The sequence below is a fragment of the Pteropus vampyrus genome, unplaced genomic scaffold, assembly GCF_000151845.1.
Source record: "Pteropus vampyrus isolate Shadow unplaced genomic scaffold, Pvam_2.0 Scaffold16, whole genome shotgun sequence".
Lineage (NCBI taxonomy): Eukaryota > Metazoa > Chordata > Mammalia > Chiroptera > Pteropodidae > Pteropus > Pteropus vampyrus.
This window is the reverse complement of record NW_011888797.1, coordinates 11175222-11186171: the sequence shown is the minus strand read 5'-3', so window position 1 is coordinate 11186171 and position 10950 is coordinate 11175222. Positions and strand designations below refer to the sequence as shown.

Genomic DNA, 10950 nt, shown 5'->3' with positions numbered 1-10950 from the left:
CTCCTATCTCGTAAGTGCTCAATTAATGTCTCCTGATGTTATCATTTTGACCCTTACTCCTTATTTAGGTGATTCAATGAGGCCTCCTGTTGTTCCTTTTATCCTAAAGTTGATACTCTCCTCAACACATGGGCCAGGTTGTGACTAGTGTCCATTCACATGTCCACTTTCCCCCAGGGCGCCCACACGTTCACTCTTTGTCCTTGTCTGACCTGCTCTTTTGCAGGTGACGTTGTGGCACAGAGGCAGAGGGTGGCCACCAGTTAACTGTCACCTGACACTGGTGGCACTGTCTTAGGAAGGCAGCACGCTTTCTGAGAACCCAGAAAAGAACAAGACATCTAATTCTGTCATCCAAACTGGGGACAATTTCCATGGCATAAACTGGGACCCTGTGAATATGAAATGTAAAATTTCCACTCAAATATGTGGTCACTGTGTCCAGTCCTTTCATGCACATTTATTTCCTGGAAGCTGGGTTTTGAGTTCCCTTGGAGCTTCTTGGGAAACCAGGGTAGCAGATATGAAAGGCTTTGGACAAATGCTTACAGTTCCCCCGCCCCTGACAGAGTGTGAGACCATCCTGGTCCCCTTGCGGTTTCTAGTAGAGGGGACACTGGTTTTGTTTGTGGAATTGAAATGATCCATACCAAGCTCTTCGAGTACCAGAAAGCTTGACCCTACACCTTACATGGCGAGAACTCCATTTTCACAGGGCGGGATCACCTGTAGCATGCGCTCCTTTGAGCGATATGGCTCCACGCTACAGATGAGGAAACTGAGTCTCTGTTGGAGAAACTGGGTCTGGGACAGGACAGTCCGGTCACCTGTGCACAATGGCGGCTCTGTAATGCCCGTCAGGCCTTCTTACCTCCCACTCAGTGCCGTTTCTCTCTCTCTCGCCTCCTTTGCAGGTCCCTCCACGCCCAGAATCAGGGAAACTGCGCTGGTGGGCAGCGATCTGGGTGCCTGGGCAGGAAACCGCTGCGCTTGGTGAGGTGGGCATGGGAGACCGAGCCCAGCTGACCAGAGACCCCGTTTTCTTCTAGACTGAGGGGGAAGGCGGTGGGGCCTCCTCACCAGCCCCGCAGAAGATGCAGTTCTTCGGCCGCCTGGTCAATACCCTCAGTAGCGTCACCAACATGTTCTCTAACCCGTTCCGGGTGAAGGAGGTGTCTGTGGCCGACTACATCTTGAGTGTCCGGGTTCAGGAGGAAGGGCAGCTGATTCTGTTCCAGAACACCTCCAATCGCACCTGGGACTGCATCCTGGTCAACCCCAGGAACTCACAGAGTGGATTCCGGTGGGTGATGATCAGCTACAACTCACGCCTTTCCTCTGACTGGAGGTTTCTTGGCTCAGAAGCCACTTCTTTGGGTCTATGTTTGAGGAGTCAGGAGAGAGGTGGGAGAGGGGACTGCTCTTGAGTGGAGGGAGGGGTTTCCTCGACTCCACACCTGGCCTGTCAGGGTCCTGGCAGCAGGAACAGAAGACTGGGCTGTTTCCTGGCAAGGCTTGACCCTGCGGTTGGAGGGAAGAGGAAAGGGGGTGAAGCTGAGAAGGGTCAGTCAGGTAAGGCCCAGGGGTCATCTGTAGCCCTGGATCTTTAAAGGTATGACTGCCCTTTCAGGAGAGCCTTTAAGGGGTGGACAGTTGTCACTTCTCAGGGTCTCCTATGGGCCAGAGTGAAAGGAAGCCAGCTGCAGGGCTGTGGGAAAAGGGGAGAGGAGTGGCTAAGGACCCAGAATGCAGGGTCCGGAGGGGCTTGGGCTCCTGCAGACTGGCATTGAGTTGGGCTGGTGCCGACAGCCCTTTTTCTATCCATCCATCCATCCCTCTGGCTATCCTGTTGTCCCCCATCCAGTCAGCATGCACTGAGCACCTCCAGTGTCTCTGGAGTCTGCGGCCCTGGGCCAGGTTCAGCTGGTGCTGCGAGATGCTAGGACATGCTCTGTGCCTTTAAGGAACATGCAGTCCTTGGGCGAGGCCACCTGCAAGCCAGGCAGTGTGAGGAGTGCTGTGACAGAGGCAGAGCCCCCTGAACAGTGGGAACAGGAGGTGACTACTTCCTGGTGGGCTGCTCTGTGTCTGGAAGAGTGAGTAGTAGTGTATCTGGAGGAACAGAGTGGATAGGGTTGTTCCCGACCTGTCAAGGCCTGAGGGAGGGGACCCGCAGGCAGATGGGTCTGGCCGGGGCCTGGGTGTGTCCAGGGCTTGGGAGAGAGGTCAGGCTGGAGGGAGCCTCAGGATCACTCTGACTGAGGCGGTGTGGCAGCAGGAGTCTCTGAAAGTGGCAACTGGGAAGTCGAGGTCCAGTCACCAGGAGACGAGTGAGGCAGGGTGTCAGGACACCAGCCTGTCAGGGCCTGGCTCCACAGGGAAACTGAGGCAGAGGCACCCAAGCAGGCACTTGGGCAAAGAACACAGTCCAATGGCCAGTTTCAACACAGCAAGACTAGTCCCGACTGGGCTCAGATGGGCCTGAGCTGACGGCCCTCTGGCTGGCCTTGTTCAGAACCCTTCCCCAGGCCCACAGCTGGGGGCTGCTCTTCAGGAATGCACAGCTGACCGGGCCAGTGGGTCCATTCATCTGTGCCTTTGAGGTGTCCTGCCCTGGCGGCCCTACACCCTCCCTGTGCAAATCATCACCAGGTCCGCCTCAGTTATAAATATTCCTCGACAGGATTCTAGCTTTGTCTCGGGAAGCTTGGGCTCCACTCTGGGCCGACTTCCGTCTCAGGGGGTTAAACCCTTTGTGAACAGTTTATTAACGACACCTGTGCTATTACTACCCTTGATTGGGTGGCACCTTACAGCTGACAGATATGGTACAGTGGCATGTCCTCCAGCGACCTGATGAGGTAAGCAAGGAAGGCGTTCCATTTTATGGATGAGAAAACTGAGGCTCGGGGATGAGAAATGATTTTTCCAGAGTTGCACAGGAAGCAGTGAAGAAACACAATCTGTGTCTTCTGGTTCCTAAACCATTTCTCTTCCTGTGCCGCTCTGTTGATTTTAGACAGAATAAGCATTGTTGGGTAGGATTTCAAGCTAAGCTCATATTTCCTCTCAGAATGCCAGGAATCACCCGGCTCTGGATTCTCCGCTCTGCTCTCTAACCTGCTCCCACACAAGCATTTTTACATCAGCAAATGGCATCACCGCCCATCTCTGTGGTTGTGCAATCCAGACACCTAGGAGTGATCTCTGATTCTTCGTTCTCCCTCACCCCTAGATCCGGGTCCTTAACCGAGTTCTGTCGGGTTCTCTTTCCAAGTAATCTCGAGTCTGCTGCTTCTCTGTCAGTTACAATTAGGTTCAGCTCGAGCGATAGAAAGCCCAACACAGTAGTGGCTAAACAGAATTGAGTTTTAGTTTTCTCCTAAGGGACAGCCACGGCAGATAGGGCCACTGTGGTAGCTGTCTCCCTCTGTGATGTTGCTCACCGTGTGTGACCTCCATTCTCTAGGTCACCACATGGTCCCAGATGGCCATGCCAGATCCAGCCCGCAGAAAGGCAGAAGGACAGGGTGAAGATGGGCAGTCTCCTTCTCCTTAGGGACACTTCTTGGAAGTTCCACCTGAGTCCCATTGACTAGGATTTTAGTCACATGACCATAGTGAACCATAAGGGAGTCCGGAGAGTGTATTCCAGCCACACACCATTCCAAAACCAGGGGTCCTGCTACTCTCCATTTCGCCGCTGGCTCTCTTTTCAGGCGGTGGGCATGGTGCAGGTGGTGGGCATGGTGCAGGTGGACTCTTGCTGCTCCCTGCCTCCTGGCCTGTTGCTCCGGTACCATCTTGCTCTCCTCCCATCCTCTTCCAAGCTGCTGTCAGAATGATCTTTCTAGAATGATCTTTCATCTGTTTGCGCACTCCTCTGCTTAACTCTTTAAGGGCTTCTCTTTCCTTAACATTATCAGATGACTAGCGTGGCTCAGAAAGGCCCCTCTTGGGGCCTTGCCTCTCCCTCTGGTCTCAGCTCTGGCCACCCTCTGCTCCTGGCCTTCACTCAGACTCTTGCCTCAGCCTAGAACACTTTCCCCTTCTTTGCTAGCCTCACGTCTAGTTGTTCTTCCTTGGGCTTCAGGCCAGAGTAGGTGTTTCTGCTGTGTGTCCCCAATAGCACCCCATCCCTGAGCTCAGTAGACCTCCTTCCTGGTGACCACAGACCCCATGAATGTAGGGGCTGGGTCTGTCTTGTTCATCCCGGTACGACTGCCCAGAACGCAGCAGGGTGCCTGGCACATGTCAGGTTTGTGAGACGAATGTGATATACTACTCCTTTGGTTTTAACAGTGTTTACTGAGGGCTGCCAGGCCCTCTGTCAGGGCCGAGAGACTGTTGGATTCAGGGCTGTCGAGGGGGCGAGCTGGCAAGCGAGAGTGGAGGTTGGAAAAGGAGTTGCTGGAGGGGAGGTTATGAAGAGTTGCCAGTGGCAGTTCCCAGGTCCGTGGTGTGCCCAAGAGTGAGGGCTGCGGTGGGGTGGGCTCGGGGCACTGTGCCAGAGCCCTGGGCTTCTCACTGGGGATGGTCATCACAGGGCTCTCCCCGACGGCTCTTTGTAGAGAGAAGGCTTACTATACCAGATGTCCTCTTCAGGAGGCTCTGTCCTTTAAATGTCTCCTCTTTTACTTGCCCAGAGGGCTTTGAACTGTCTGTAAGTACTTAAGTAAGGTGTTAGAGGTGGCTGTCGAGGCCCCGCATCCAGCCTTGGCTCCAGGTAGAGGTGTTCCTGCTGTTCTGTGGCCGCTGGTAGCTGGCAGGCGTAGCTTCAGGATGGAGGAAGGAATCAGGATCTTCTGAACCTCCAGCTTTTATTACCTAAGGCCAGTGAGTCCCACAGCACCCCTCCTGGGTGGAGGGATTGGACCCTGGCTGACATCGACAGCACCGACTCCAGTCACAGTGTCTGCTTTATTAGCTCCTCCTGCACGCCAGGACCCATCTCAGTGTTAACTCCCTTCATCCTCATAACAGCCCCAGGAGGTGGGGCTCTTATCTGTGGAGGAGGGAACACAGCTCTAAGAATTTAAGTAATTTGCCCAAGGTCACACAGCTGGTCAGTTGCAGAGCTGGCATTCAGTCCCAGGCGTTTTAGCTCAAGAACCCACCTCTTCCTTCCACGGGAACATCAGGCAGTGTGGCGTGCTGGGCGGGGCTCAGCTTATCTGGGCCCATCCTAGGCCCCTGGCCTGACATATGGTCCAGAGCCCCAGCTCTTCTGCTGTGAGCCCTGGGGCGGTCACGTGTAGCATTGCTGTGTACATTATGATAATGTCCATATTGGCGTTCCGGGTACAAATTAATCATTGACTGCTGACATTTACTGTGACATACGATATTTGATGAAACCCGCCAGCCCTCACTGCTGTCTCAGCAGAAGCAGGGTCACACTTCCCAGGCATCCTGGGAGGCATGAGAAAAGTGTGTGCGACATGTGATCTTCACTTCTTGGAAGAGGGCTGACTCTTGAGGCCCTCTGCACTTCTGCTCTGGGACTTTGCCATAAAACTGCTTGTCAGGAAACCCCAGACGAGCTGAGTGGCCTGTGTCCTCACCCCTCTGTTCTCCCTCAGCACTGTCCCTATGTCGGTCAGCCCCTCGTGGCTTAGATCACCACATGTCTGTGTGCACACCTGTCTCCCTCATTAGACTGCAGAGCTCCTAGGAGACGGGGCCAGGGTCTGAGTCATTTCTCCTAATGCCCAGTGTAGGGCCGACACCCAGTAGGTGCACGGTAAATACTTGGTCACTGGATGAATGAATCCTTGACCACAGGAGGTAACAGTGGGCTTGATGGGTTGGGGGATTGGGAAAGGCCTCTTAGAGGTAGTTGGGTTAGAGGTGGACCTTAAGGGGTGAGGAGGATTTCACCAGGAGAAGGCGTGCGAGACAGGGCAGTGCAGGGTGAGGGCAAAGATGAGCGAAGGCTTGGAGGGCGGCACAGAGGAAGGGCGCTTTGGAGAACCGGCGGGGAAGGGCTTGTGCTCGGCTTTGAAACCGGAGAGTTAGAAACCCCTGTAGCCTAATGTTTCTTGGCCATTTTTTGGTCCAGGACCCCCCTTGAGAAGTTCAGGGGACCTTCTCTTCCCTCAAATGCACATCCACACATTGGCATGCAATTTCAGGAAGTTCTCAGACCCCCCGAGGCTTATCCGCAGGCCGCTTCCAGCAAGGCAGAGGCTTCCCAGAGCTGATGACAGGTGGCTTTAGTCTAGGGGCTCAGTTTGAGAAGACAAGAAAGACACAGCACCATGAGGCTTCTAGATCTCAGCCTTTTCTCTGCATCTTTCTTTCACCTCGTTCTCCCCCAAACCTGGCCCTCCCTGAGGACGCTGCTGCCCTGCAGGCCTCTCCAGAGTTTTCTCTTCCAGTCTTTCCCCCACTGGGCTTGGAGGTGGGACAGGGTCTTCCTCACCTCTCAGACTTGAATGTCACATCATCCTGTGATACCACCCTCTCTCCCTCCTGGTGGCAGGCATCTGCACCCCCAGGGCACTCCCCATATCCTCAAGATGTTAGCTGCGCTGGCTCAGCTCCTCTCGGTCAGTCCCGACTTTGTCCTGACTCGGTGGCTGCAGTATTCACAGGGCGCCCCTCCTCACACCCAGGGCTGTTGGCGCCTGATCCCTCCTGGTTCACAGGGCCAATCCCTGACCTTGTCATCACCAGTAACAGCAGCTCTTCCATAAATACAGGTTTCCAGCACCCCACATCCTCATCTCTGCCTCCTGTCTTTCCAGCTCCTCTGTCTACTCTGAATGCCAAATTCCTCTACCCCCGCAGACCTTGGACTGGTTCTTTTACCCTTTCACAGTCCCTGTCCCTTTCATGGATGTCATCCCTTACCCAATGCCAACACCATGGCCCATTATCATAATCACACCGTTGTATACACTCTCCGCTTTCTCGTTGCGCTCTCTCCATCACGTTTGGCAAACCCAACACCGATTAATTCCAGTTCTCCACGTGGCTGAAGGAACACCCTTCCATGCCCACCGGTCTTACCTTCAGATCACGTCGTGAGCCACAAGTGAGCCTGTGAGCCTGGAGAGGCCTGCAGGGCAGCAGAGTCCTGCCTTGCCCCAGATTGTCCTTCTCCAGCTCTCCTGGAAGGCATGCCTTCCCCTCTCGTCCACCTCCAGCCCCTCCTCTCCATGCTTACCTTCAGCTGATGACCTGGCTTCTGTCTCAGTGGGAACACAATCTCCCTCCGCCCCCTCTGCCTACACCCGCACTCATGTAGTGGGCCTTCCCTGTTGTCACCAGAGATGCACCATCCGAGGGTCTCATTGAGGCTTTTCCCCCCATCACGGTCACCATCCCCGCTCATCCGCTTCAGGACATCATTTCAGCAATTCTTTCCTCTGTCTCCTACACCGTCCCCCCTCTTTTCTGGATATTTTCCATCACTATACAAATGCGCGTTAAAAAACATCTTCCTCGACTCCACTTTCGCCTCAGACACTGCCTGTATTCGGCTGTCTTCAATTCATCTGTTTTTTCTCTGTAACTTTTTAAAAACGGTGAAATAGAAAGAACGCACTTATGGAAAAGTACATCTGACTCAATGATTTATCACGAACAACTCTAATTACCACCCATGTCAAGATTTAGGAAGCTGTGGCACTCCAGAAGCCCCGCTTTTGTCCCCTTTCCCCCAAAGAAAGGTAACCTTCAACCCGACTCTCACGGAAATTGCTTTTGCGTCTGGCTTCTTTGCTCGGCATTTTGTCTGTGAGATTTACATGTTTTTGCACGCAGCTGGGTCAGTCGTTTTCAGTGCAGTGGGATTCTGCTGCGTAACTAGATTGCAATTTTACTTTTCATTCTAGTGTTGGTGGGAATTGGGGTCTAGTTTTCTTGGTGCGTGTGTGCATGCATTTCTATTACACGTCCATCTAGGAGTGGAATTGCTAGGTTGAGGCCACACGTATTCTCAACTTTAGTGGATAATTCCTCCCAGCAGCGTATGAGATTTCTTGTTAATTCACATCCTCTGATACTTAGTTTTGCCAGTTTAAAAGAATTTCGTCATTCCATCGGGTGCGTAGTAATATGTTATTATGGCTTTGATTTGCATTTGTCTGATTACATATGAAGTTGAGCACCTTTTGATGAGTTGGTTAACCAGTTCGCAGTCCTCTTCAGTAAGTAAGGTACCTCCTCAGATCTCTCGAACATTTAAAAAATAAAGTTTTGGTTTTTTTAGCGTTTTAGCAGGGTTGTTTTGTGCATCTCTGTTGCTGTCACCCACTCAATGGCTTGTCTTTGTACTTTCTTAATGACACCTATCGATAAACTAGAGTTCTTTAGTCTTAAGGAAGTTAAACTTATTCATGTTTTTTACAGTATGCTTTTGTGTACTATTTAAGAAATTCCTTCTTTACCATGAGGTCAAGAGGGTATTTTTCTATATTCTAGAAGCTTTGTTATTTTGTTTTTTTTTTTTTATAACTAGATTAATAGTATACCTGGAATTGCTTTTTAAAAAAATATATGGTGTGAAATAGGACTCAGATTGCTTTTTCTTGTTTTTCATCTGGAGATCCAATTTTCCCAGGCCCTTGTATTGCAAACTATTCCTTTTTACTTCTCTAGAACGCCCCTTTGGTCATAAATCCGTGTCCCTCTCTGAATGGATTCACTTCTAGTCACTGTTCTGTTTTCCTTTTCTTGCACCAATATTATGCCGTCTTACTATAACTTCATGATAAATCTTGATATCCGGTAGAGCAAGTTATCACTTCGACCTTCTTCAAGATTATTTTGGCTATTCTTAGCTCTTTGCATTTTTTACAAGAGAAAAGTTCCACACACAAAACAAGCAAAGAAGCAAACAAACAAACAAACAAAACCTTTTGGTCTCAATATTTTTATTGAGATTGCACTGATTCTATAGATTAGTTTTATAACAATTAACAACTTTATATTATTTAATCTTCCAATCTAGAAACCAGGAATACCCTCCTATTAGATTTTTAAAAATTTCTCTCAATGCTTTGTAGTTTTCTGCACAGACGTTTTAGACATATTTTATTAGATTTATTCATAGTGTTTGAATTTTTTTGATGTTACTATAAATGATATTTATTAAAATTTAATTTTCCATTTGTTGCTCTATATAGCCATGCAGTTAATTTCTGTATATTCATCTTGTGTTCAGCAACCTTGCAAAAGTCATTTATGAGTTTTAATAATTTATCTGTAAGATTTTTTGAATTTTCTAAGAACTCAATTATATCATCTATCAATAATGACAGTTTTATTTCTTTCTTTCCAATCCTTACACTTTTTATTTATTTTTCTTGCCATACTGGTAAGAATAGTCAGTATAATGGCGAGGCAAACATTCTTATCTCATTTATGATCTCAAAAGGGAAAACTTCAACATTTTACATTAAGTATGATGTTTATTCCAGTTTTTTTTGTAGATAACCTCTGTTACATTGAGGAAGTTCCTTTTTATTCCCAGTTTTCTAAGAGTTTTTTTTTTTTTTTTAAATCATGAATGGGTGTCATATATTTTCAAATGCTTATACTGCAATAATTGAGTTTTGCATCTATTCACTTGTTAGTTTCACCTTCATTTTGTCAGGCTGGCGAATTACATTCATTGACTGTTAATTTTCAAATGTTAAAGCAGCCATATATTCTTGGAATAAATCTCTCCTTGTCATGACGTATCCTTTTCGCATATTGCTGGATGAAATCAAATATTCGTTTAGGATTTTCAGCATCTATGTTTATGAAAGATATCATCCTGTAATTTTCTTTTTAAAACTGTTCTAATCAGTTTTTGGTGTCAGCTTTATGCTGGACTTATAAAAAGAACTGAGAAGTAATCCTCCTATTTTCTGAAAATTGTTTAAGATTGATATTATTTCTTTCTTAAACGTCTGGAAGAAGTTATGGGTAAAGCCATCTGAGCCTAGAGTTTTCTTCGTGGGAAGCTTTTAAGATATATATTCAATTTCTTTAACAGATATAGGACTACCAAATTTTTTTTTTCTTGTATTAGTTTTGATATGTCATATTTTCAAGGAACTTGTACGCTTTAACTCGTCAAATTCATTGGCATAAAGTTGTTCATAATATCCTATTTTTTCTTTTTAATATCTGAAAGATCTAAAGAAGTGGTACTTTGTGTTTCCTCTGTTTCTTGTTCAGATTCATTGGGGATTTATTGTTTTTTTAAGGCTTTTTAAAGAACCAACTTCTGGCTCTGTTTAAGCCAAATGCTGCTATACTTATATTAATGGCATTTTCCTGTCCATTAGTTGTTTTATTGTTTTAGTAGTTATCATGAAGATTGCGATAGGACTTATTACAGTCTACCTTTATTAGTACTTCAGCACTTTCCTGACAATGCAGAAACCTTGAACCCTTCAGTTCCATTTATCCATCTCATTAGCCTTTTGTGATATTATTGTGATGTATTTTAATTAAAAAAATATATATGTAAATATCTATATCTATATCTATCTACCCCTAACCATTACTGTGGTTGTTATAAACAGTCGATTTAGATTTGCCTGCATATTTCCCCTTTCCATTCTTCCTTACTCCCTCCTGCTAATTACCATACTTCCATCTTGGATAGTTTTCTTTCTGTTTAAAGAACTCCCTTCAGTAATTCTCTTGGTGCAAGTCTGCTGACAGTGAATCTTCTCCATTCATTTTTGTCTGAAAATGACTGTATTTTATCTTTATTTTTGAAAGATAACTTCACTGAATAGAATGTTAGGCTGACAGTTATTTTCTTTTATCTCTTTAAAGATGTGATTTCATTTTCTTCTCGCTTCCATTGTTTCTGGCAGCAGTCAACTGTCAGTCTTATTGCTTATTTAAAGATAACAGGTCTTTTTTTCCTCCAGCTGCTTTGAAGATGTTCTCTTTGTCTTTTATGTTTTGTAGTTTTACTGTTATATACCCAGGTATGGG

The 10950-nt window shown here is 47.6% G+C and overlaps 1 protein-coding gene across 1 annotated transcript in view; it reads left to right on the top strand.

Moving 5' to 3' along the window:
• PLA2G6 (phospholipase A2 group VI) overlaps positions 1-10950 on the top strand; it is a 51183-nt gene that overhangs the window by 4566 nt on the left and 35667 nt on the right. The window contains exon 2 of the mRNA XM_023527462.1: positions 1050-1303. Within this exon, the coding sequence (XP_023383230.1) occupies positions 1050-1303 (254 nt within the window). The remainder of the gene's footprint in view (positions 1-1049; positions 1304-10950) is intronic.